The 27736-nt window shown below is 41.2% G+C and overlaps 1 protein-coding gene across 1 annotated transcript; it reads left to right on the top strand.

Moving 5' to 3' along the window:
- Positions 1 to 1653: 1653 nt before the first annotated feature.
- On the top strand, positions 1654 to 26248 carry LOC108900199 (fibulin-2). The gene is made up of 17 exons (XM_018701120.2): positions 1654 to 1750; positions 4123 to 5571; positions 12008 to 12122; positions 12588 to 12717; positions 14060 to 14261; positions 15185 to 15403; positions 16134 to 16244; positions 16812 to 16913; positions 17755 to 17886; positions 20576 to 20713; positions 21747 to 21887; positions 22197 to 22325; positions 22927 to 23052; positions 23495 to 23611; positions 23722 to 23850; positions 24218 to 24341; positions 24500 to 26248. The coding sequence occupies exons 2-17, from the start codon at positions 4233 to 4235 to the stop codon at positions 24855 to 24857; spliced, it is 3612 nt and encodes a 1203-aa protein (XP_018556636.1). The 5' UTR covers positions 1654 to 1750; positions 4123 to 4232; the 3' UTR covers positions 24858 to 26248.
- Positions 26249 to 27736: the final 1488 nt, after the last annotated feature.

The following is a 27736-nucleotide window of genomic DNA, read 5'->3' as shown; positions in this document are numbered from 1 at the left end:
AGAGGTCAACTACTGTGGGGGGAGCAGGTCATTTGGTCTCTGCTTGCAACATGAGGACATCTCTCTGGAGTCAGGAGGGCCTCAAATGTTCTAAACCTATAAAGGCAAGAAACATTTAGGGATTCATTTGTGTTCAACCGCAGAGTTTTATTACAGAGAATGATTTATTTTCATGTAGAGTTTGTTGAAAGTACACAATTCACAACTGAGAGCAGCAAATATAATTGTTGAAATTACACAAAGGATAAAGTACTTCTGAAGTGGTAATTGCCAGAATAGTCCAGTGTATTGCGACAGGCTGCAGGTGGCCACGGGTAATGTGCGTTATGTAATCTTTGTCATTTTTACAACATGGCTGGTGTCAGATTTTAATTCCTTTGATGGTGATCTTACTTGCATACCACTCTGAGGGTCAGCAGCTGATGGGTGTTGCTTGGTTACGTTTTAGGCTCCATAGCACGGCAGGGCTGCACAGAAGACTGACAACAGCTTCCCTTGGGATTAGCCAGCTCCATGGTCACTTAGCTCACGTGTCCAGGTTATTAATGATCATATGAATGGGTCAAATACAAGTTGAACTTGTGTTCAGTGAACTTGCGTCATACATGTGCTTCCTGTAGGGGTATAACGTCATTGAGACAAAAGAATCAATACAGTTATCGCTATGGTATACAGTTCACATTTTAGCAGATGTACACAACACTCAGAGGATAGTTGGCCTGTTAGACAGAGATAAACATTTCATTTAATCAGGACAAGAATTTAAGAGAACCTGGGGGGTCTTCACAGCGTGTGACTTATGCAGCTGTGCCTGCATTTGCTTATAACAAGCAGAGAGAGCTAATAATGCGGCCACTGACTCATCTCTGTCATTGATTAGTCAAGGGAGACCCCTGAAACAAAGTCCCCAGTGCCCCTTGTGTCTGTCTGATCAGTCTATTCATCCGCTGAGGCAGCTTTTGTCCACATTTATTCTCGCAAGCATCTCAGTGTCGATAGATAAGAAATAGAGATTTTGAATAGATAAAATTCACCATAGTCTGTTCAGAGGAGACACTTGTGCTGTACCTGTTGTGTAGTACATCAGGATTCAGTAAGTGCAACTGTAATACAATTAAACCAAACCAAAAGTCTCTGTTAACAAAGATCACAGATATCATGTGATGCCTAATGATGCTTGTATGAGCTTGGTTTATCAGTGTGGCTTGTTGGCATCTCTGGGAGTAAACAGCAAATCAGTCAATAATTTGGCTCCTAATTGGAAGCTGTGTAGCTGTAAATATACTGAGGTTAAACAGTAATAACTGTGAACAAGCAACATGTACAAATGCAAACAACAAAAAGGGGGAAATATTGTGATTTTTATGCTTTTGTAATATTCTTAAAAGACAATATGACTAGAGGTGTTATTATTTTTATGTATTCATTTATTTTGGAATGATAATATATCTTTATACTTTTACACATACTGACAACTGTGATTTTCCACTGACGTCAGTGCAGTTTAAGTCATTTCTCGTCCTTTGGATAATTATAAAGCAGAAAAAGGAACAGAAGTTATTTCGAAAGTGTTGAAAACTAATTCTATGTAAGTTTGTCCCGCCCTCCCCCACTCAAAAAAAAAAAAAAAAAAAAAAAAAAAAAAAAAGAGCCAGGGCGCTCCCAGCCTCCCAAGTCAGAGCCAGGACATAAACTTCATGCACGAGTTTTCTTCAGGAGAACACCAGCACTGAGAGATCAGAGACGCAAGGTAGGCAACATGATTTTTTTTAATGAATAAAAACTCTCGATGCCACTGCAGAATTTAATACACTAAGAATTTTGATTTCCATTCTGCGGCTCATGGGATCATAGAGACACATATTTAGATTATTCGCTCTGTGATCTGGATTATTTTAATCCTGGACATAATTTATTTGAGAGGTACATTGGATCTGGTGTTTCTTGTCGTGTCGTGACAACCTTTGGGATGAAATGAGCGCTTGATACGTAGATATATATGTTTAATATGTGTCCATACGAAACGAAAGTTTACATGTAGAAGTCGCATCTGAAAAGTCTGAGTCTTGTTCAGCACCCTGAGAAATAATTCAGTGGTTTAATCATCACAAATGATTTAATGCTGAAGTGCTCAGTTTACATGCGTGCACTTTAGTTTCAAACAGTTTTCCATAAATAAGCGAGTCTTTCCATAATTCATTGCCTGTCAATGCAATATTTAAGGATTGACGTTTCAGCCTGTTTGCTCGCGGGCTGAGGTATTAGTAGGTTCGGGAAAACAGTGCGTGCACGTGTTTATGCGCGTGTCACAGTGCGCAAAAAAAGGATAAAGGTCTGTTTTTGTTGTTGTTGTTGTTTTCCCTTTGGTTGAACTAACTGATAGCTGAAACAAACAACCCTAACAGACAATTTTTCATTCACAGTAAACAACCCTATCGAGGTTCTAAAAGGTGCAGCCAGATGAGTTCCATGTTCATTCCATCAGATTTCCTTATCACCTAGTGCCCTTTACTTTTTCTGTGTTCAGTTTTCCCTTTCACTTGCTGTGACTGTTACAGACAAACACAGAGAGTTTGGGTTTGTGGTGCTTTGGGGCTGAGTTCAACACTGTTAAAGCACCATAGCAGAAAAAGACTGCAAGATCTGGTAAAATGATTTTGTACCCGCAGCACACAAAGACATCATTGATTCTCTAAAAGGAGCTGCGCTGCACTTTGTGCTGTTCTGTGGCTTTGCCTGACTTATGAGGGAAGACAGAGCTACAGATGTTACATTTGTTTTGATGACCACTGGACTGTTTTGGTGATGTCTTGACTTTATTTTCATTACTTTTAAATAGATGCACTCCATGTGTTGTTCAGAAAATAGGCTGGAAATCGATTTCCGAATTTAAGCGCACTGTTAGGCCTTGTAACTAGAGTTATAAGTCATACCTGTAGATACTGTATGTTGTGGCAGGATCCTCATACTTCCAAGAACTCAACTGTTTCTACTGAAGAAAAGGTTATCTGAAAACAGCTGCTCCTCTTTTGGTGGGAATCTACTCCAAGGACATGGAGTTTAGAGCATTTACTGAGAGAATGTGATAACAAAGGGGGCTGTGGAAAGAGCACCACTAAAACTGGTTAGGAACATTTTGGCAGGTTTTTTGTCATGCAGAGCAATTTTGAGTTAATCTCTAATTTTGAACCAGCCTTTTTAGCATGAAATGTCACCTAAGTCTCTCGCGATTGGCACAAATGCAAGTGGTGAGGGAAAACAGGAAAAGTAAAATAGAAAACATCTGGTTTTCAATATGCTCTCTGATTTGAAGTCACATCACTTACACACAGGATCAAGCCTGTCACATTCTTTGTGCTGCCACTCTATCTCTGTCCAGTGTGACACATAAAGAAAAGCTCCAGCAGTCTCATCAGATGCATTCATATCTGTACTTAATATTATTTTACACATTATAATATGTCAGATTTATTTATGATAGTGCTTCTGTTAGTTTATACAGCATCAGTTGTATGTTATCTCTGCACAAGCACAGTTTGCTGAAACAGTTTATGCTCCACCAGCTATTGTAGGCAGATATCAACAACAGGACTCAGATGACTGTATGGTATTTACACAACATCCCCACCATATTCCAGGGAAGCAGACAATTTTACGAGAATGCACATGCTGCAGATTGATAACCAATATTAGCAGTTCTCTGCACAACACAATCGACACACTGTTTTTGTAGACAAAGTATAACATTGTCATAGAAGGGAGGGTTTGTTATTTCATCGTTGTTTTTTTCAGCAACCGACTTTTTTTTTTTTTTTTTTTTTTGGTTGGGTTATTATTGTACATATTTCCCTCAGTCAGACTTACTTTTGGCCAAATTTCCACTCTCAATCAAATATAAATCACAGCTTTCATCCTCTGTGGTGCCAGAAGAGTAGGCATGGAAAAATGTACATTTGGCAGGTGGTCAAATTTAAGCAGACAGGTTATTAAGTTAAAGCATGTGTTTTTGATAATAATTGTGAAAACAAACCAAAAATAATAAAGACGCAGATTGTTATCAAGCTGAATGCCAGACAACTTTTCTGCTGTAAATATATCATTAACCACTGTTTACTTTCACAGGCTAAAAGATACAAAAATATTTCACATGTGGAATAAAATCTAGCCTGAAGAGAAGCTTTCTCAACAACTAATAAGGAATACTTCATTTTTTTTAACCTTTTTTATGCAAAATGAACATTCAGAAGGCAATCATGTTGTTTTTATGTTGGATGATTCTGTGCATGGACATCTGTCTAAGCCAGAAAGACTGCACAGGTGTGGACTGTCCTGTTCTGCAGGACTGTATCGACACAGTTTTAGAGAAGGGTGCCTGCTGCCCCACCTGTGTGCAGAGGGGCTGCACCTGTGAGGGTTACCAGTACTACGACTGCGTCCAAGCAGGCTTCCAGAAGGGGAAAGTCCCAGAGGGGGAATCTTACTTTGTGGATTTCGGAAGTACTGAGTGCTCCTGTCCCCAGGGAGGAGGGAAGATAAGCTGCCGTTTTATTCCATGTCCTGAAATTCCCCCCAACTGCATTGAAATTTTACAACCTGCAGATGGATGCCCGCAATGTGGGCGAATTGGCTGCACCCATGGCAGCAAGAAATACGAGGCAGGACACTCCTTTCAGATTGACCAGTGCCAGGTCTGCCACTGTCCAAATGAAGGTGGAAGGTTAATGTGTTCTCCCATCCCTGGCTGTGACCTTCGTAGTGCCAATAAGCCCACGTGGGTAACAACTATTGAAAACAACAACCCTTTGAGAGACATTAGCGGCCGTCACCACAGCCAACAAACGAGCTCTGTAGAACCATTTTCCAAACTGGCAGTGGGAAACACTCTACCACTGTATAAGCAGGACCCACCTAGTTTTGGCACAGAGGATTATGACTATACGCTGGCAGAGCCAACATCCTCCACAATCCAAGATCTGGCCCAACCGCTGGAATCTACTACATTACCACCAGCTTACCCAGAGTCAAGCTCCACTTCCTTCAGCTCCCATGATGACAGGAGACATGAGCTGAGAGAAACACAAAAAAGCCCAAAACCAGCGAGAAGCGGCAGGGATGAGGTCACACATAACATTGATCCCACCACTATGGGGGCTCAGAGTGAGACATCAACGTCGCTGACAACCACAACCACACAGAGAGTTACCACAGTGAACCACAGGCCACAACAGGAAATTGGAGAAAGGACCATTAGACATAACAGAAACAGAGTGGTACAGGGCACTTTAAAAGACACAGCGTATACTGTCCATGCCAACAAAGCAGGCAGGCACGTTGGCCTTCACAAGCACACTCAAGGCAGTCGCGTGGCGAGTAATGGAGGCCCCCTTTCTGCCGGTCATAAGGAACAAGAAAGAGTCTTGGAGGAACACAGGCAGACGTTAAGTGCCACAGTCCATCTCAGTCCCACCAACAGAGCCCCAGTCAGGATGAGGGAGGATGGTGAGGAGCCTCAGAGACAGCCCCAGACACTGCACACCTATCAATCCCAGGATGTGAAGGGAGACACAGAAGGTAAGTTTGCATATTTTTTTTTTTTAGTTTTACACAAACTTGACCTTTTATGATCAGTATCCTAACTCCTCTTGTTGAAAAAAATGACTGAAAGCAGCTGAATGTAAAATAAATCTGACATATGAAATGTTTTGAATCTTTCAGCCCATACATCAAGATATGTCACAATCTGATGATTTACAGGCCAGTAATGGCAATGTTAGGCTGTTTTTTTTTTTTTCAGAAGACATCTACATTTTCTTCTCTCACATCCTGTCTTTTGAGAAGGAATTCATAATCACTCTATTCAAGCTGGCAGTGGTCCAGGAAAAACAATTGTCTGTCTGGAAAGTCTGTTTTCCCTAGATAGCATTTATCTACCTTACTCAGAGGAGAAAAGAGCTATACTTAGCGTGTATTAATTTTCATGCATTCAAGTTGAGAGAATGCTATATCTATTTCTCTAGAGGTGTGTAAATAGCAAGTAATACCAGCCATGGTGCCATATTTACATTGTTATGCTTCTAATATATCTGATCAATCCTGAGTTCTGGAGTTGTACCTCCAGCCTAAATCCTTCATGTGATTATCAGCATGCTCTCAAACAGATCAGCCCATGTCGTGGCATATAGGCCAATCTGCTGCAGGCACTGGGATAGAGAGCAGATGATGAAGCGATTACCAGGGTGTCTAAAAGATGAGTTACACTTCACAGGAAAGTATGAGAGAATACACCATGTCTTATTCCAAAATGTGAAGTCACACTCTGTAATAAATCTAGAAAATCTTGCCCCATAATCTTAATCTCACACAGTGCCATGTAACAATCCAAATTTGTGTTGCATAAACTTGAATGAATAATGTGATTTTATGCAGTCCCATAAGTGTTAATGATTAATAAACTTCCTGCCAAGGAAAACCTGATTAGGTCATAATTTCCCAGTGCTTTATAGCCCTTTGGCACAAGGAAGTCTCACTTTATTTCCTAAGATGTAAGTGAACTAAATTATGAATGAGTGAAATGTATTAGCCTTGTCATTTCATCCTCATAACCACTTCAGTGACTGAATTACTAAAGAAAGAGGTTCAGGGTTCTGAGAGCATTTCCTCATTGATGGTGTTTTGTCCGGCAAACCACAAATCTGGGGGTGTGTAGTTAACCTACTTTACAACGCAATATGTTTTGTTGAGACGTGTCAGGACTTTTCTTTCCTTTCAGCACCTGGCCTACATAGGTATGTATAACATATGCTGAATGCATATGTGAGGTGTTTCCGTGGGAGTGAACTTCAGAGATACCTGTCAAGTTAATTTACCATCATAAAGTTGGAGACTATAGGTTACAAACTAGCTGTTTGTTGCTGTTTGCCAGGACACATTTTGTTAAGGAAGACTACAGACTATTTAGGTAAAGTCTGGGCAAAACATGGATGTCTGCAAGCTAGTATAGAAACTCTTTTATTTACTCAGAAAAAAACAGACATTTGCTTTGACAGACATCCTCAAACGTTTTCCACACTGTCCATAAATGCATTAGGATGAAGCCCAGCCTTTCAGTTTTAAATTATAACTTCATGGTAGAGAGTTTGAGAAGGATGGATTTTTTTCCAGGGATAAGAAGCTTGAACTAACTGGTTTGGCAACTCAGTCTTTAGGATGGAATGACACTGTGATGGTTCATTGGTTAGGGTCATTGGGACAAAGTGAAGATCTCCAAAGCACAGACAGGAAAACCCCAGCTGATAAGGGTCTTGACTAATGCCTGTTATCAATGCTATCAGCTGAGTATGCCAAAGTTATTTGGAGAGGAACGGAGACAGCCTGAATAACAAGCACGCAACCATTTTTCACTAAGTATAAATGGGTTGCCTTTGCTGTAGAACACAGCCCAAGATAAATGTTTTTTTCTTTCAGTCAATAACTCCCTCTCATTTGCCCTCCTCTCTTTCCAACCAGACGCAGTGTGTGCTCAGAAGGGGGATGGGATTGTTTAGGCTTTCTGATGCCGGGCTATGGACCTGGCATAGGATTTCTTGGGGGTTGTACCTGTGAGCGGCATAATACCCATGTGATGAATGAAACCACTGTTGTGGCTTGATTGCCAGACGCTACTCACTGCTCCCTCATGAGCCGGTGTGATTACCCGTCTCCCATGAGGCTGCTGGTTTCCCAATCTTCCTAGTAATCACCTCATCTGAAGCACACCTCTACACAGGCTCCTCTACACAACTTCCCTTCCTACTTTACCAAAACACCAACTGTAATGTAGGACAAAAATAGAAGAATGCACAACAGGGATAAGTTGATAGAACACATGGCTGAAGCATAATTATCATCACAAACACTTGTTTTTGTCAACAGCACTGTCACAACATGCTGCATATGGTATTGAGCTTAACAGATGTATAATTTTCCTTAGGATGAAAAGGAGGGTGAATTCCAGAGCTAGGGCCATGTGAGAGTTCACTCCTACTGCACCACTACTGCGGAGATCAGTTTGAAGAACACAGCTCACTCTAGTTAATCTCGGGTGCCTTCCAGGTCACTTCCAGGAAATTTGGCATATCTCCCATCCGCAGTGCGTCCTTACTGAAAAACCGCCTGATCCGCATGTCACCCGCACTTATAAATAAAAAAACATCTGCTCCAGATGCAGGAAACCACCCATAAAAAGACACCCACAGTTTAAGTAGAGAGGAGATTGGTGATAAATTGTAACACAATAATAGATTTGCCTCTCTCACTCATCTACATTTCTGTTATTAGCATACAGAAAAAGTGCAGCTGTGTACAGATGTTTTCAGAGTTACAGTACAAGCAGTCGTTCATGTTTTCGCCTCTAAATATGAGATACAATAAACCTTTCTTGTGAAATATTTATGCTAATGATTTCAAATGCAGAAAATAGTTACTTCTAATGGGACACATGAAACTTGAAAAACCACCAATTAGGTAATATTATTCCTCAGTGTTATTTTCAGGTCCAAAATCTGGATTTAAATGGACTTCCTCTGGCAAAGCACTGAGCAAATTTCCTGTGTTCTGGTGTATGAACAAACCTTGGAATATATAAAGAGTAATAAGGCAATGGGAAACAGGTTCAAATTACAGGACTATGGAGAATAGTTGGTCAGAGGCGTGCAGTGGAATACACTTAAACCAGTTTAATATGCAAAAACAGTCTCTGATGCAGATGTGGCACAGCAGAAACTTCAACGTGAGGGCGTGCATGTTTGGGTGTGTCAAAGACATGTGCAGCATCTTTAGGAAAGGAACTCACAATAATTCAGTGCACTAATAGTGTGTGTTTCATCCAGGTTATCTAACCACAAAGAGGTGTAATTGGACTGGAGGTTACCATCAAAGACTGAGGCAAGCCCTGGAGGTTTGCATTACTTACCATAGCCCCAGTTAAGACAACAGAAAATGTGGATCACACGAATGTTGGCTTAGAATTTCAGGGAGATTAAGACAAAAGTTGCCAATAATTGAAACCTGAATTGGCCCTTCTGGAAATGAAGTCATGGTGATAGCAGGAGAGCCCTCCCTGTTATGTCACAGCCAGCTGTTCTTGGACAGTGATTATGTGTTTCAGAAGACACGATATCTCTGCAAGTACTCATGTCGAAGGTGAGAAGAACATTGTGTCACCCCATCCCGCACAAGCAAACACACACAGGCACACACTCACACACACACACACACAAATATACACAAGTGCCCACATTCTTTAAAGCTTTCAGCATCAATCATCTAATGTGTTCAACCACATGAGTTTACATGTGGGGGACCCTTGGAGTGCGCTGTTATTCACGTTGTTGGTCCTGTTCTCTCCAGCCCACCTGTATTGTAAATCACTGCCAAATCCACAAAAGAAAAGACACATGAGCCTTGATTAGTGGCAGCACGCTGCTTCATGACACCTCCAGACATGTTGAGAGTTGCCCTTTTTGGTTGTTATTCTAGCTTCATATTTTTAGAGGGTGCGATGTCACCGGTTTTGAATTTGGACAAGAGCAAAGCATCTGGAGTTAATGTTAGTCTAATGGACACATATAATGACAAGTCTGGAACAGAGAGAGGCTCCTCAGCCACCTTTCAAGTGTGTATTTTAGATCTCCACTGTGCAAGCACAATAAATCAACTTAAGTAATTATTGCACTGCTGAATGGAACAAGTTGCTATATCGGCCTAATTAGAAGTCAGAGAGAGAGAGAGACTCTGTCAGAGAGACAGGAAGAGACCTGGTTAGACTCAGATATAACCTGGGTGAAATGGTTTATCATTGTTTTCAGTTTAAATTTGTGGAAAACATAGTCTTCCTCCGAAGGCATTTCATCCACTAAATCCTTTGTAAACACAGGTATGAACCGTATGTACTTTAACTCTGTATACATCCCACATTCTGGATGGAAACATGGAGCAAATCTGTGTAATCTACATCACAAGTGAACTGATTCCACCTGGAGAAAATGAATAGGAAGCAAAAGAGTATGAGTAATTGTGCTCTCTGTCTTTTAATATACATTCACTCAAGTTCAAAGAGACTTGTGTAACCGCATGGCTGGCACAGATACTGTAGTTATGTACCAAAGAGTCATTGTGCCTTTCAAGGTTTAGATTTTCTTATTTCCAAACCTTTAAATTATGCACACTGCAGCCATCACTTGCTCTGTTCTGAGTAATTGCATTGCTCTTGGTATGTATAGGTAAGTCAAGGAGAGGTGTCTCAACAACAATAAAATGAATGTGGAAGTTAAAGTACGAGCATGACCTTGGGTGCTCTTAGACATTCTCTAATCTGAGCTTCATCTATTTTAGAATTCCAATAAGATTTCTGCTTAGTTTTTCCTCTGAATGTGACCTCTGCCCTTATTTAAGGCATACAGTGGAACAGCCCATGCTAAGAGAGACCAATTAAAGCTTTTAGAAGGTTGTCCGTATTGTTAGCGGCGTGGCTCTAGGGATGGTTGTGTCAGTTGGTCCATTGGTTGGTTTTCAGTCACTTTAGTCCAGACTGAAATGTCTAGAAAACTATGAGAAGGATTGACTTGAAATTTAGCACAGACATTCATGGTCCCTAGAGGATGAAGTCTAATGACTTTAGTGATCTCGCACCTTTCCTTCCAGTGCTACCGTGAGGTTGTCACTTGAGGAGAATATCTCCACAGCTACTGAATGGACACATCAATTTCCCCTACAGGATGAACTCTAATAACTTCCATGGTCCCATAAACTTTTTATCTAGTGCCGTCATTGGTTTAAAAGTTTAGCATGCCAAATACTTTGGTTTATGACCAAATAACCACAAAAACTAATGACATTCCCATCCTCAGTTGTAATTTGCAACGGTTTGCAAGCTAACACACAAATTGTTGATAAACAAGGTCAACATTTCCTGCTAAACATATGATAAAATTGTTGTTGTGAGCTTGTTAGCATTCTGACATTAGCATTTAGCTCAAAGCACCGCTGCTAGCATGGCTGTAGATTCTTAGTCTTGTTATCATTTATATTCTTTTCTGTCTACTTTTCTGTTTTTTCCTTCATTTTGCATCACTGCTACAGCTGGAAACACCAAATTTAAGTATTTTAACGTAATAAGTAATCATTAATCCAGTGACTGCCAGTGTCATCACTTAAATAATACATGAACAACAATTTTAACTTAACATTGTCCAGTAAATTGAAGTGGGTTAAATCTGGTTCTGATTAGACTGGTTAAGTTACACTTAAAACAGTTAACACACAGTTAACATTTCCATTGCCAAAAACAAAATTGTGTTTTTGGATCCAGATTGAAGAATATTTTGTCCTGTGTGGTGTGACTCACTGGGAAGTCATGGATGTCATGAGTTGTGTCTTTTACAGTGGTGCAGGAGCCACAAATCAAAGCTGGAATGCACTGCCCTGTTATTGAAGGAACACATATATATTTTCCACGTAAACTGCATGATGTGTTTTTGCTCTGTCTGCTCCCTGACCCAGTTCGAAATGAAGTGCTAATGTGTTACTCTTTCACTCTGCTCCAGCTCTGATTAGCCAGGATGTAACAATAATGGACAATTTTACTCTGAAGGTAATTTTATAGAGTCTTGGGTTTCATACTTTCTCCCTGCCAGTGAAAGTGAGAGCAGAGTCAAGGAGTCTGAAAAGAAAAACACAGATCGTACTTGCTATTCTCAGCATGCAGTCACCAAAACCAGCTCTAAGTCTGTTTCTATGAGATGAGCGTTCCACGAAAGATGAGATCCAGTTGCACTTAATGTATCCTTTATAATATCCTGCAACCAGATTTTACAGCATCTCAATGATGGGACTCTGTGATGATATGCGTTCACCATCCTGTTCCAGCTGAATTCACATTGTAATGGTCATTCCATGTGACTCCTCTGAAACACCGGCTGCAGTGCTGAGTGGGATAAATCTGGATTTGAGTGTTTGTGTTTCATTACAGTGTCTGTCAAGGAGCTGGTAAAGACCTGCTGTGAGACAGGAGAGAAATGGGCTTCAGCTAATGGTCACTGTAACAACATGGAGCCACCCACGAAAGATAGGCACTCCATCTGCTGGTAAGGCCATTATTAAACGCCCATTCACATCATTGGTCGTAATTCATATAATTTAATCAAGCACACTGTAAATCATCTCAGTTAGTCTCTTCAGTAGACTTAATAATAAGGTGAATTTGAAGATGTATTAGTACAGTGATGTTATCAAAAATGTGCTAAAGACATAACGACAAAAAAAGTTCATATTTTGTTATTATGAGGTCTTTTCTTGCAAGACTAATCACATTTAAGTTAAACTTTTCTTTGTAAACGCTGAATGGTCCTCAGAGATTTGACTGGTAAATGATTAACATTTCGATTTAAATTTTTCGCTCTAATTTAATTCATAGAACCTTGAAAACACTGTTCAGTCAGCTCTGTAGCAGCACTCGTGGGAAGAATAGTCAGCCCACACGTTGCTGTAGGGCCACAGCTGCAGTCCAAATACTTCTTCACTCCTCTCTAATGTATCCTCCTCTCTGCCAGGACTGCCCAACAACAGTGCTGCCTCGGTTCCCTGAGAGAAAGACGGTGCTTGGCTGGAATTAATGCAGCCAGAGCAGGAAGTATGTGTGAAGAGGATGCCAGCGATAAATGTGGGATCGATTCCTACAAGGCAAGTATCCGTGACAAGATACCACGGCAAAAGGGCAAACACAGTTCGCTGGGTTCACAGTCAAGCTTAATGGCATTGTAAATTTCAAATTTATGCCTAATACAGCCCAAATTAGCCATTGAAAACTACATTAGTCACCATAGAATTGAAAACATGTGTAGGGGGTATTAGTCTGTAGCCAGCAAGAGTCTCTCTGTAGTGTTTTAGCAACTTTATTCTAGATATCTCCTTTGAGGGTTACTGCTGCGGTGCCAATTCCCTGTTATTTAATTACCTTATTTAATTTAGACAAAATGATTTAAGCCTAATTACAACTCAAGATTCCCACAGTCCTAAAGCTTTACTAACTTCAAAGCAGACCTCAGCCATTGGAAATGTCAGATGTCAATTGTTTGGCCTCTGTGAAATTGGTGAAACACGGACTGATAATTGATGTGGTAAAACAGTAGCAGTGGCAGACAGGAGTAATTTCACCACAGTTGGTGAGAGTCAAGTCACGGTGACTGTGTAACTCTATGGTGCTCGTCCTGACTCCAAATCCACTCATTTGCCATCTGACCTGTGTGCTGAAGGATACTCACTCACCTACTCACAGGCCCCTGAGCAGCATGGGGCCACTATCGACTTTATGCTGCGGTACAGCTGTTAAATATTGGCTTTCACCACCTTTCTGTGGGACCCCTGTAGATTTAGTAACATTATGCCATCTACAACCACGCTACATCAGAGTGGCCATTACTTCAGTTTTATGTTTCGCCATGCCCCATGCACTCTAAGTGGGGATCTTGCTGAGAGCTACGGGGAAACAGAGTGAGAGGCTGTGAGCGAGGATACAGTTGCCCTATATTAAGACTATAAACTATCAAAGCTGAATTCAAAAAGATTACAAATCTACAGCCATGTCATGGTTCTCTGAGGCTGTTTAGACACAGCGATGCTTTGAGCATTCCAGCACAGACATGCTAATATGTTCACAGTGACAATGATAATGTGGATGTGTAGCAAGTAATGTTTAGCATATTCTCCATTTCAGTGTTGTGTGTTAGCATGCTAACATTTGCTAATAAGCATTAAGTAGGTAAATGAGTCATCGGATACCTAAAGTTATTATCATTCATCCTGAGGGAAACATGAATGGAACATGAATTTCATGGCAATTCATCCAGTAGTTGCTGAGATATTTGAGTCTGGATCAAAGTGAGGGACCATTTGACAGAGCAACAAAAAAACAAGTGTGTACAGTATGGATCACTGTGTCTAGTTTTTTCAGATACAGCAGCCTCTCTATAGACGTATCATGATCCATGACTGCACATGTTAAGACTGACTGTGTGGCCTGCAGGAGTGCTGTGGCTGCTGTTCACTGGGGTTGCAGTTCCGCAATGAGGGGCATCGCTGCGAAGCCCACCAGTACCTGGGCTACCACTGCAGACACATCTTTCTAAACTGCTGCAAGGGGGAGGAGGGGATGGCTGGGAATCAAGACAGCTGGCACACTGTCAGAGAGAGGCCCGCCCTCGACTCCACTTTGCCACCAAAAAAAGGTATTGTCAACAGCCATTTGCACACACAAATATACAACCTTGAATTGCATGTCTCATGCCAAGGGAGGGGATGTTGGGTGGAGGCAGGGGAGTGTAATACACACTGGTGCACTGCCAGGGAAAAAAGTACTGATTTAAACCAAAGACAATTAATTTTTTTTATAACAGCTGTTAAAAGGAAACATTGTAGTAAGATCCCTGAAAAATAGTGCACCTCGTGGGTCTTAAGAACAAAGTCTAACAGCCCAGTTCACCCCTCTACTATAACTCTAAGAAATCTAATGCCTGCCTGCAGTTGCATTCACTTCTGTTTCAGTAAACCACCTTGTTTGTTAGAAGTGCTGGTTGCTATGAGGTGAAAAACAGGGATCATGTTAAATTCCAGTTGTAGCCGTTTTGGAAGATTGGTCAGCCATGTAGTCATGGGTGATTTAGTACTTTTATGGTTACTTAGTCAAACACTTCCCTTCCCATCCCTCCCATCCCTCATAGGATTAAACATTGCTGTATATGAAACAAAAGAAATACAGCAAGACATGTTTTAGTGAGACGAATACAACGCAAAAAAGAAAGTCACCAATCATAACACTACTTCTATTGTCACTTGTATCAAAAGATCTTGTGCATCATGGCAGGCTGCATGTGTATATTTGTAAGGGCTCATCAAGGGAAGGGCATTGCAAACTTGTTTAGGATATGAAAGATGTGGTATGTGGCAGTGGTTGATGCTTTGCACTTATCTCTGTAAAAATAAACACTGTAAGAAAAACAAACAAGAAATCCTCCTTATCATTGAAGCCTTCCCTGTAATTATTATATGTAAACAGAATTTTCCTTCATGGAAACTGATAAAACTATTTAAAGCTTTTCATGCAGTTTTATTGCCTGTGAGAACATCAAGCCATTCTCTACATGTGCTGCAGTATCTGACAGCCCGTACCCTAAAGAGGCCTTCTCCATTGGCGAAGAGAGGGATGGGGAGAACGCAGTGGAGGGTCCTGTTGAGGTGGAGGACATAGATGAGTGCCTGAAATATGAGGGCAACATCTGCCACCACATATGTGTCAACACGCCTGGCTCCTTCCGGTGCGAGTGCTTCCCCGGATACATGCTCCAAGAGGATGGCGTCACTTGTGCAAAAGGTAACGCAAAGACCACCAATCTTGTTTGTTTTTTTTATTGCGCCACGCTGGCAGATATTTCAAGAGATTCCAGCAGGAAAAGTGACTCTCTGTGCCATTTGCTCTTTGAAATGTGATTTACAGTCTGCATTCCTGTCAGGAAGACCTCATTTGTCGTAATTTGTCTTCACATTCGCAGTGTATTATTTTCCTGGTCTCTTTGAGTTCCTTCCTGTCTGCAAGGCCTGATACTGCCTAATAATAGTTATTCTAATCACATACTAACATCCCTTTCCTGGATTGACAGCAATGCCCAACTAATCACATCTCTGTCATTCTTTGCACAAACTAAAAACTGAAGGTTTGCTCAGATGTACACCTCAGGTGTGTTTTCAGGTAAAGCGGTGTGACTTTTCTACAGTGTAACAGACTTAAATCAACAGTGGCTTTCACCAACACAAGCTTGTCTGAACAGGATACTAATGTCAGAGCTTCTCAGCAAATTACAGTGATGGGATGGGGCTCACTAATAAAACCAAGTGTTTGTCTGCAGGCAATGTTTTTTCCTGTCTCACCTTCACTGCTATTACAACTTTCATCTGTAGCTATGAGCCTTATATCACTGGATGAAGACACAGGAATTTCACAACATCTAAGTCTCTAACTAAGACCGCAGTAGATGGTGAGGCGGAGTTCTGAATTACACTGTAATTCATCTGCTCATGTGATGAGATTATTTGTGTTTCTGCAGAGGCGGTGGATGAGGAGAATAGACTGAAGGAGGATGGCAGAGCAGCGGTGGAGCCCACCTTGTCCCTTCCACCTCCCTCCCAGCCCACTGTCCCAGTCCACCCCTGTGAAGGTTAGAAACAGCTGCAGGGCTGACAGCTCTCTACCAGCACTTTCATCCATCCTTTACAGCTTAATCAGACAGGAGCATGCATCTAGATGTAGCTGAATATGTTTAGAGGAGAAGCCAGCACAAGCTGCCATAGATTGACATGTTATTATTTCAAACTCACCCTCTTGATGAAATGTAATTGTGCTGCAAATGTCAAACACAAGCGGTGAGGCGGTATCAAAGGTTATTTTGTTTTCAGCATCAGCCGCTCATTCTCACGAGTTTTCCATATCGTGATCTGTTCACGGTCGCATTTTGTTTCTCTTGTTTGGTTTCCATGACACCAGGGTGGAGGGCCACCACACTGTGGGCCAAAAGTAGGAAATACAATATGACCAGGTCAGGGATCAACCTGGAAAAAGGAAATGAGCAAACGGCAATACAGTAAATAGTGTTCTGTCTCCCACGCAGAAACCACAAAGTTCTCTTCTGTTTCACCCTATGTACTGTTGCGTGGAGCTGTAGCATAGTATATTGAATTTGACCTCGCTATACTGTATTTTTCTTTCTTTATTTATTTTTTTGCAGGAAACGGCCCCTGTGAACAACAGTGCACCCCGGTGGGTGGAAGGCCACAGTGCTCCTGCTACCCAGGATTCTCCCTTAGGGCTGATGGACGCTCCTGTGAAGGTTAGGGGGTAGTTATAATGCAGAAGACAGTCCTAACATTACACAAGGGTAGCATGTGAAAGTTATGTACAATGGCATGACCTGAATAGGGGCTTGCAATTTCAGCCCTCATTTCAGTATTCTTTTACCAGTCACAGAGGTTTTGTTCCAGTTGAGGAGAGTTTCTTGGCAAGACTGTCTGCCACTGATTTGTCTCTTTCTCTCATCAGTGCCTCTAGATTTGCAGAGGAGATACAGCCCTAATCCCCTTCACTCTCAGCAACACACTGTGATGCAGACCAAAAAAAAAAAAAAAAAAACCATAAATAGGGACTTCTTTTCATCTTGCTCCTAAACTGAGTTTCTACCAGAGGGATTATCCATGCATTTTCATGATATATCTCACCAACTGCATACCATATATACTCTTTATTGTCATGCCACTCAGAATGGTGGTGGTGGGATGTATGTGTTATCATGAGGCTGATCAACTACTGCTCTATGTGTCTAAGCTGTCTCACTGGGGATATATATCTTTAAGTTAAACCATAAGCACTGGTCTGTCTCCTGCCTGACAGCAGCAAACTGTGGCAGTGACACAGAGAGCAGCTCAGCGTGGTGACAAATTTCTCATTGTGTGGCTTTACACCCAATGGCCTTGCCCCTAATCTCTCTCCCCGAAGAGAGTCTGACCTGTCTCTTCAATCTGTTATACACACACCCCGGCTCAGCTGACGGTATATTTTGTACATCTCCTCGTCTGCTTTTTCTATAACCCATTCATCCAGCATCTTTTATCTATGCACTTCTCCCTATTAATTCTCCTTCCTGTCACTGACACATTTGTCTTTTCTTGTTTCAGACATAAATGAGTGTTTGTCCATGCATGCCTGCCAGTTGAATGAGCGCTGCGTGAATACTGTGGGGAGTTATGGCTGTCAGAGACTGATCACCTGTCCCCCGGGATACCAGATCAACAACGACATTTGTGAAGGTACACCACGCCTTATCAGTGTTAAGCAGCATCAAAGTATTCACTTCCAGCCACAGTGAATATGTTGTAAATACCAGCAGGAGAGCATTTGTATTACTGCATGTTCACAATGTAAGGAAAGCTCATTGTTAAAGCAAACAATCACTTTTACTACCCTTGAGAGCAAGTATTGAAAATGAGAATTTTTTTTCCATTTTTAATTTTTCACATCCAGTGATTATATAATTTCACATGTGAGCACACAGTCAAGAGGGATTAATAAGAAATATGACTCCAGAGAGCTATTATAGGTATTTGCTTGCTCTTAACTCTCAGTGTGAAGAGCTTCCTGGCTTGGTTTTGTGGGTGTTGCCCAACTTTCAGATGCAATAGTAAACCTCCCAATTCGTCTCATTATTTCCATGCACCATAAATTGTTCCCGTGCTGAGGTCTCATTCATAAAGCAGCAGCAGCAGCAGCAGCAGCAGCGGTATTCAGGAAGAGGCACCCCCACACACACACACCCCTAAAATGAGATTGCCACTGCAGATGGGGTTCTGTTAGCTCAGCCAGGGAGACTGCTAATCTGCATCTCCTTGTGAGCTTAAAGAATGTTCAATCAGGCAAAATGAGCATTTAACAAGAAAGTATGTTTAGCCTCCAAACAGCTGCCACTTCAGGCCAGTGGCATAAGTGGTAAGAGAGAAAAAAAAAGGATCTTTATGCTGTGTTACCTATTCCCTATTCATGGCTTACTAAAAGACTGTAATGAAACTCTCCTTTTGCCTTCTCTCACAAATTAAACAAAGTCACCACATGGGGAAAAAATGAATTGTTCTCCCCTGTCTAAACACAATGACTCAGGAATTCTGTGTGCAATCTTGCATCAATACTTGCTGCTGTAGAGTATGTTAGAAAACACACTCGGACCACTTCTTTGGTCATAAGTCAGTCAAACAAGAATGCATAGAAGTCATACACATACTCCTCCAACTTGCAACCTAATTTTTCCATTAATAGAAGGTCCTTAAATAACAATCCTCCCTGTACATTCAAAGTTACAGTAAAAACAACAAACAAGAATCACTGGTAGTAAATACAGCATGCAGATTTGCCAAAATATAAATAATATTAGGTGATAAAAGGGGCTCAGTTATAGCCTACAGCAGGTACGTAACTACCATATATGCAGGTGATGCAGCTGCATTGCAGCCTGCAAAGGTCTAGGGCCGACACAATTTTAATCGGTTCAATACAGTATACATGGAGTAAATACAGTTAAATGGTGAACAGAAAGTATTTATACTCTGTGAGCTAGATCAGCTGCTACATAGTGTCCCTGATGTCATTCGTACACCTAATAACAACTGTTACAATAACATAACAGTTTCACATTATGCAGGCATATAGTATATTGACTCACAAGTTTAGATAAGAATTAATGGATGATTTTATTTTTTTCAAAAATATGCAAATGTGCCTGTGCAGAATTTTGGTTTATGATACATTGTGATGGGCGGGGTCCGTTTTAATTATCCTGCATTGGGACCTGGCACTGACTTGTTAGTATAAAGTTAGTATAACTCTAACAAAAACAAAAAAAATATTACAAATTACAAAATCAATATCAATTTGCCTTTTATGATTTACTCAATCAGCAGAATCCCTGGAACACTTACATTGTAATGTATTGATTCATATTTCATTCATATGCATTTTTTTAAAGAAAAAAACTTAGGTAAAGAGTCACTGTCATAAACCTGTGAACAACGGAATAAAATCGGGGGGAAAAAACAGCCAAGGGTCCAAGGGATTAAATTCTCACATACAGTAAGTGAACTCCTTGACCTTTCTAGGTTCCTTGAGCTCATCGCCTTCACTGGGAGGTCACTGCCAATCTCTCACACATTTATCCTGCTCCTGGCTTGTCTCTCCCTCTGTCTCCTCAGCGTCAGGCTCATTGAGCTCTTGCTGACCCCACCAGGCTTGTGTCAGGAGCAAGATGCTCAATCACTATCTGCCGTTTAGAGACCTACCCTTTATCCGCAGGGCTCCCTGCCAGAACTAGTTTAGGCCTCTGTACCACAATTACAGCGCTGAGATCCTGCAAACCTGCTTGAAAACATAAGATACTCATGCATTATGCACACACACACATATGCACCACTTGTGTTCTTTAGAGACTGTGATTTCCCTGCAGCTTTGGTTCATACTATGGCAGATGTGGAAGGCTGATTGACAGGAGGTAAATCCCTTAGCAGGCAGGTGTTAGAGGACTCTGGGGTAATATACTGGAATGTTCACCCACACACACTGCAGGAGGACCACTGCATGCGCCTTGTGCTGGTTTGACTGATTAGATGTATTGATCTAGTTGAAATAATGAACTGTCATTCAGGCCATTCAGTAGTAACTACAGTGGTTAACATAGATAATATTCATAAGTTGTAAAAACATTTTTTTTTACTCTTGATTAACCTCTAGTATCTACGATAGATGAAAAGCTGAAAAAGTGAGTAGCTGTTCAATCTGCCATTTAACCACAGTGCCATCCTGTGGTGAAATGTGGCATTACATGTATGCATCCTGCAGCATGCACAGTGTAGTAGATTATTCGAACTGAAACTAATAACGTTTGATTTGTGCTTTATTTGCAGTCAGTCACTTCTTTGGTCCTCATCAGCTCATTTATTTATCTTCTACTCGCAGATATCAATGAGTGTGTGCAGGGGAGCCATAACTGCGGGCTCGGCTTTGAGTGTGTGAATACTGAGGGCTCGTTCAGGTGCAACCCCAGACCTCGCTGTCCTGCAGGCTTTAGCCAGGATGAACAGGGCAACTGTAAGGGTAAGGAAAACCACTCACTTGCTGAGATCATTATTTAATAATTAATGTCCATTATAGGAATGTTTCCCAGTTTTGGGCAAGGCACTGAGATCCTGATGTTTCCTCACTGAAACTGTGCTGATAGAGGAAATAAACTCATTGTTTGTAATATTAAAAGAATGTCAATGAGTATGTAGTGCCATCGTTTCATGGTCTGTAATTCAATTAAATTAATTTCACAACTTACTTCATCACTGTAAGGGTAGCTGTATGCAACAACTCACAACCTAGATCAACATATACACACACAGCAGATAGGAAAGAAAGACAAACACTGGTAATCACAAAACTACAAACATTCAAGGGCTATGAACTCACAGACTCAGACACACAAGTAATGAGGCTAAACAAACTCATAAAGCACAAAACAGCTGTGTTTTGCATTACAGTCAGTATTATTTTTGTTTTTAGAGATTCCCTATCTTGTTCCCAAACACAGATGAGTGAACCAGGACAAGCACGCAAAGAATAAAATTTCCCCACAGGTGAATCATAGTCTTTGTCGACGCATTGGTCGTACGCCATGCAGGTGAATCAGCAGTGCTTCAGCGACAGAGGGGTTAAATGCCACACAGACAGGAGATCAGAGAGGTTGCTGTTAGGGGCTGCAGAGGGGTGGATAAAAGCCGATCCTCTGTCCTCCTCTAGTACAAACTGATGCTGTGGAATTAGCCCCCAGGGGCAGGAACTGGGGCATGTCTAGGCAACCAACACCACTGTAAAAGGAGTGTAAAAGAAATGCTCCGAGAAATGAGAAAATGGAGAAAATGTCAGATACACACACACACACACACACACACCACACACACACACACACACACACACAACAAAGTTGTCCACGGGAATGCGACTGTGTGATGTGTGTTTGCTTTGATATGTGTGGCAAAAGAGCTGCCCTCTGGTCTCTCGTGCCCTGCCTTTGTGCCTTTGGGTCCTTGGATCCTTTTCTATCTTTCTTCACCTTTATCTCACTACCTCTCTCTCTCTGTACCAGACATTGATGAGTGTGGTGCTTTGGCCCCGCCATGTAGCCCAGGATTTAACTGCATCAACACAGCAGGATCCTACATGTGCCAGAGGAAGATAATATGCAGCCGTGGCTATCATGCCAGTCCTGATGGCTCCCGCTGTATCGGTAAGAATTTGTTATTTACTACACATAAGGAACATGTAATCAGTTTTTACATACAGACTTAAGGACATTGTCAGAAGCAGATGTGATGAAGGCAAGAGAGGTTTGAGTTTATTTTGCTCATGCTCCTAGATAAGAATAACTAATATAATACTATGTAGGAAATCAAAAAACTGAGAACTGATATCAACATTATTACATCCATTACTGATGTTATTCAAGTCTGCCAACAGAAAAATGTTGGCAGCTGAATGTTATCATCGTCGTTTTATTGATTTCTCCTTCTGTTTACCATTCATGTGTGTCTTTCAGATGTGGACGAGTGTCAGAGTGGCCTGCATCGATGTGGAGAGGGACAGCTGTGCCACAATCTGCCTGGTTCCTATCGTTGTGAATGTCGCACAGGCTATCAGTATGACTCATTCAGGAGGATGTGTGTAGGTATGTTGGCGATCACACACATCATCATCAGAAGTAAACTTGCCAAGTTTTAGAAGAAAGAAACTGGAGATTTTTATGTACTTTCTTTATCCTGCTCTTCCTTCCTCCTCTACTCATTCTGTTCTCTCCTCCCCTTCCTTTTCGCCCCTTCATCACTTTTTCACTCTTAATGTACAGCCACCCTTCCTCTTCGTCTGCCGCTCCTATTTATTATTCTGCGGTGGGAGAGCTGCTGCTGTTTCTCAGCCCTTGCTGCTGGCTCCTGCAGGAGCCACTGGGCTACCGATCACGTCTCCTGCTGCAGAGATCTCAGTCTTGCCCCTGCTGCTGCTACTGCTGCTCCCTCTGTTTGTGATTCACTGTGTTGTGACTCTCATAATAATGGACTCTGCTCAAGTGTTTAGACTATCAGCAGGCAGCTGGTCCCCTCACATCACACTCTCGTCAACGTGCACACAAACATGCGCCGGCATGCACACGTACATGTCGTGGGCAAACCTGTGCACGCTTGGCTACACATGTGCACTTGCACACATGGATGCAAACTCACAAATGCAATACACACCAACAGAGGTATAATGACACTGCTTCTTCCTCTCAGATGTGAACGAGTGTTGGCGCTACCCGAGCCGTCTGTGTGCTCAGACCTGTGAGAACACCCCAGGCTCCTACGAATGCTCATGTACCTCTGGTTTCCGCTTATCTGGCGATGGAAAGAGCTGTGAAGGTGTGTGTGTGTGTGTGTGTTTGTGTGTTAATATCTGCCTGCATGGATGTGTGCGTGTGTGCATCCATGTGAGCATGTTGATGCATGTCGTATTTTTTTGTGAATTTGCGCATGAAAATATGCCAGTGTGTGTGTGTGTTTGTTAGTGAGCCAGGCTTGTGTGTGTGTGTGTGTGTGTGTGTGTGTGTGTGTGTGAATAGTGCAAGTTCCTAGACTGAGCTGATATTAAAGCTGGCCACTGTACAGCACAGTGCTGAAGAGTGAAGGTTGTTAGAGGTATTACTGTATTATGCTGTATATCATGCCATGCCTTCAAGCGCGAACCAGTAAAAACATAATTGGCTTAATAACAACATCTTGTTTATATGTTAGGTTAAAACCATTGAAAATCCTTTGATCAAGTGAATTGTGACAGTAATGAGCTCTAACCTCTAATCTCCAGATGTGAATGAGTGTTTGGCCAGCCCTTGCAGTCAGGAGTGTGCCAACATCTATGGTTCCTACCAGTGCTACTGCAGACAGGGCTACTACCTCAGGGAGGATGGGCACACCTGTGAAGGTGCGGTACGCTCTATTACACATCACAGGCAACCATATTTATACCACGCTTATGTTTGGACAAGTTTATGAATCAGTTTCACATGATTTACTTCCTCCCTGTTGCCCCAGACATCGATGAATGTTCCCAGAGCATCGGCCACCTCTGCACCTACAAGTGTGTGAATGTGCCTGGCAGTTACCAGTGTGCTTGTCCTGAATATGGCTACACCATGTCTCCAAACGGACGCTCTTGCAGAGGTATACTCCCCCTCCTCCCCTCCTCACTGAGTTCTGCTCTGAAATAGATTTTTAAAATGGCTCTGCACCCATTTAACTCCACACAGAGTATAGTAATGGTTATGCTCAGATAAATATAATTGGTACTTTTACAGTGGCTCAGTAATTACACAGTCTATAAAACTTTATTGGCCTAAAAAATCTTGTCTCACTAATTAGAATTTTTTACTCGAGCAGCTCTGTTCCCCACAAGGACTAGATTTTGTCCTACATGTTTCAGTGACGAGCCTTTCCCGTCAAAGTTCAATCGTCCTGTGACTAACATGCGTTTCCTCCTCTCCGGGCAGTAAACCAGGCAGTAGACTCTTGTGCATTAACTGTCTTTTAGATATCGATGAGTGTGCCACAGGGGCCCATAACTGCTCCCTAGCTGAGACCTGCTATAACATCCAAGGAGGGTACCGCTGCCTTTCCCTCAACTGTCCACCGAACTACCGCAAAGTGTCTGACACGTAAGTTAAGACATCAGTTTAAAACCCACACCAGTGTTCACTGTGTTCAGTGTCTCACTGTTTTTGGAGATATCTGAATCTTAAGTGTTTCAGTTATGAGGTAGAAGCAATGTCTTCTTATTGTGTAATATCTCTGACCTTCCCTGTGTCCCTTGCAGGCGCTGTGAGCGGATCAGCTGTCCCAACTACCTGGAGTGTCAAAACTCTCCTCTGAGAATCACCTACTACTACCTCAGCTTCCAGTCCAACATCGTCATCCCCGCTCAGATCTTCCGCATCGGACCCTCCCCCGCCTACTCCGGAGACAATGTCATCGTCACCATCACGCAGGGCAATGAGGAGAGCTACTTCAGCACCAGGAAGCTGAACGCCTACACGGGCGCCGTGTACTTACAGCGGCAGGTTGAGTTTCCAAGGGATTTCCTCATCACTGTAGAGATGAAACTTTGGAGACAGGGGACGTTTACCACTTTCCAGGCCAAGATCTATGTCTTCATCACAGCCAACTCACTCTAACAGCGCAGAGCTGGATCAATGGCCATTATGGACCTTAACACAGCTCACGAGGACTTTTCATATCACTATTTAACACTATTTTTTATGTCACAAGATATACCACTGTCTGTCACAATTGGTTTGAGTAGTTAACCTTACTTTTGTCCAGCTGAAATGAATACTAAAACTTTGCTGTAAGGGTAGTGGAATGAAACTCTCTACAATGTGTCAGTTTCTGTTTTCACTGCGATTGCATGAAAACCTTGTCATTTCTTTTTTTTTTTCTGCTCTTGAACTGCAGGTAACCATGTCATTAATTTCTCTGGATGAGAAAACCCTCTCAAAACGCATTCCTTATTCTCAAAAATCTGTTGAAATTTGAATCTAAAATAATACACATGGAGATACAAAGATATTTCTGATACTAGAAGAAAGAAATTTGTTGCCATTGCATTGATTATCTTAACCAGAAAGATAAAAACACCAAACTCTAGCTTCTGTCATCTTTTTTATATATTTATCCTAGTATTCTGCTCATACTGTATCATCCTGTTATCAGATGAAGTGTAACTTGATGACTATTGTGAAAGCAAGAGAAATTGTTTCGTAAGAGTTTCCATAACAGTGCCTAAACAATGTTGTCTTTTTTTTTCTTTTACCCTGCACTGCTGTTTTTGTTTTTGTCTCTGAAGTACTTTAAAACTAATTTAATATTACTCTATATTGTGTATTTTTATATCCCTGTAATCAGACACATTATTGATGGATGTATCATATTTTTTATGCTAGATTCATAAACTGCAAAGTATTTTAGTAAAAGATATATATATATATATATATAAATGCCTCTGTGGTTTTGTGAATATTGGCTAATTGTATTTATTAAGAGGAATATTGTTTGTTGACTTCACTTGGACAAACTTGTTACGCACCAGCTCTTATACTGAACATTATTCCTCTGTGAAGTTGTTAAAGTATATAATCCAATAATCCATTCTTGTCGGGACATGTCACATAGCAAATATCCATGCCTATTTACAGTACATACCTCTTCACACCTTGCTCATGAACTCAACCTGAGCGTCATCCATCAGCATGCACCAGTTTTGAGGCATGCACATTTTATGATGGCTAATAAAAGAAATTATCATGTACTTTTTGATCTATGAAATAAAACAATTATTATGGCCTTAAATTTATCTGTAAAGTCTTGTAGACTACAGAGTTGAACAGAAGTTTGTGAAATTAAAAGAGTTACACTTCCACCTACAGGGTGAATGCAGCCCTGCACCCTAAAATTCTGGCTCTCCTCAGCGACAACAGTAGTGTCTTGTACAAGAGAACAAGGGAAAGTGCACCAAATTCTCATCAATAGCAAGGACATTTTAGGTGATTAAAGTATAAGAACTTGATATACAAATGAGTTAAGGTGATTTTTTTTAATCAGTTCTACTTTAAGCTATAAAGTGACCTGCTGCCCCTGCTCAGAGTTCAGTGAACCTCTGGACCTGCTGTAATCATCGGAAAGGGTGTGAGTGTCTCTGTGACAGCTGTATTAATGCATGTTGCACATCCAAAACAGAGATGCTCGCCAGTTTTCTGTTCTCTTAGATGAGTTATACTGTCATGGGTCATTCCAACAAAAGAGACTGATTTCTACGATTTCTGCACTAATTTTAGTCCCTCACTCTTTGCCTGGTGAAAACGATAATAGCTGGTTAGTCCCAGTACTATCAAGGAAACAATCAATACAGTTCTTGCCTGAGACATTCCTCCTGACATAACTCATAATAATAGCTATGTGTGTATGACTGACTCAAGCTTTCAAACACACCCAGAGACTGAGATGCCACTCTTGGTATGTACAATACATAACAAGCCCCGGAGCCGTGATTGATGTCTCTTTCCCCTAATTAGCTTTATCTGCTCTTCAAGATTAGGTGGTGCTGTGTTTCAGGGACAATCAATCACGTGTCCCAGACATGGGGAAGATACACACATCTATTATGGGTTTAAGGACGCTGACAGGAAGTTTTGAAATGTCCTGGACTAAGGAAGAGGGGCTGTAAAGAGAATTACAGGACTGGACAGTTATAGAAGAGACGGATATAGTGATGCAAAGTTACTGTATTTAAGATCATTAGGTCTTTTGTGTAGCCTCAGTGTTATCCAAAGTGTATTTAGAGATTTGTTTTCAAAAACATCAGTGACATCTTTTAAATCATTTTTAAAAAGCCTTGTATTAATGTCACCTGTATGTTTTGCTTTCTAAATTCTAATATTTCTGATATGTTCAATTAATTCTCTTCTTGTATCTTATTGTAATGTTGTTTTTTAATTCAGTTTTGTACTTTAAGAGGACTGTGTTTATTTAATTATAGTGCTGGATTGGTTTATCTTAATTTTTCAACTTACATCACTTTCTAAAGAACATTCATTATTGGTATTATTGTTAATGCATTAAATTCATTTATTTTTGGCTGCAGGGGATTTGAGGGACAGTCTGGGAAAATCTAAGTTAGGAAAATGAATGGGGAATGCTCTCCCTTCAGTCAGTAGTAAATGATGACATGCCCTTGAGCAAGGCACTCAATCCACATTGCTCCAGCGATGATCCTTTGTAGCTGAAAGACTACAGACTAGACTATAGTCAAGACTACAATGTATTGCTGGATTAACTTCACCCAGTGCAAATAGAAAATAACTCATGACTGTGGGTTGTTTTGACTCAGTGTTGGTGTTATTTTTAATAATACCAAAACTTTCCAAACTGTTACAATCTATTGTAGCTCTTTTTAAACTTGCATGTCATTATTTGTTACTGATTAATGAATTTATTTAAGTTCTATGCACATTATTTTGTACATCTAACAAAATGCATTTTTGATGGTTTTATCGTA

Source organism: Lates calcarifer, linkage group LG6 (assembly GCF_001640805.2).
Source record: "Lates calcarifer isolate ASB-BC8 linkage group LG6, TLL_Latcal_v3, whole genome shotgun sequence".
Lineage (NCBI taxonomy): Eukaryota > Metazoa > Chordata > Actinopteri > Centropomidae > Lates > Lates calcarifer.
Note: the sequence above shows the minus strand (reverse complement) of the source record. Positions and strands in the feature narration are given on the sequence as shown.

What these genes read in the sequence shown, in the direction of transcription:
- LOC108900199 (XM_018701120.2), top strand. Translation starts at nt 4,233, where the DNA reads ATGAACATTCAGAAGGCAATCATGTTGTTTTTATGTTGGATGATTCTG. An exon ending in CGATGGAAAGAGCTGTGAAG is followed by an intron (nt 23,053 to 23,494) that starts GTGTGTGTGTGT and finishes TCTAATCTCCAG; the next exon opens with ATGTGAATGAGTGTTTGGCC. An exon ending in AAACGGACGCTCTTGCAGAG is followed by an intron (nt 23,851 to 24,217) that starts GTATACTCCCCC and finishes ACTGTCTTTTAG; the next exon opens with ATATCGATGAGTGTGCCACA.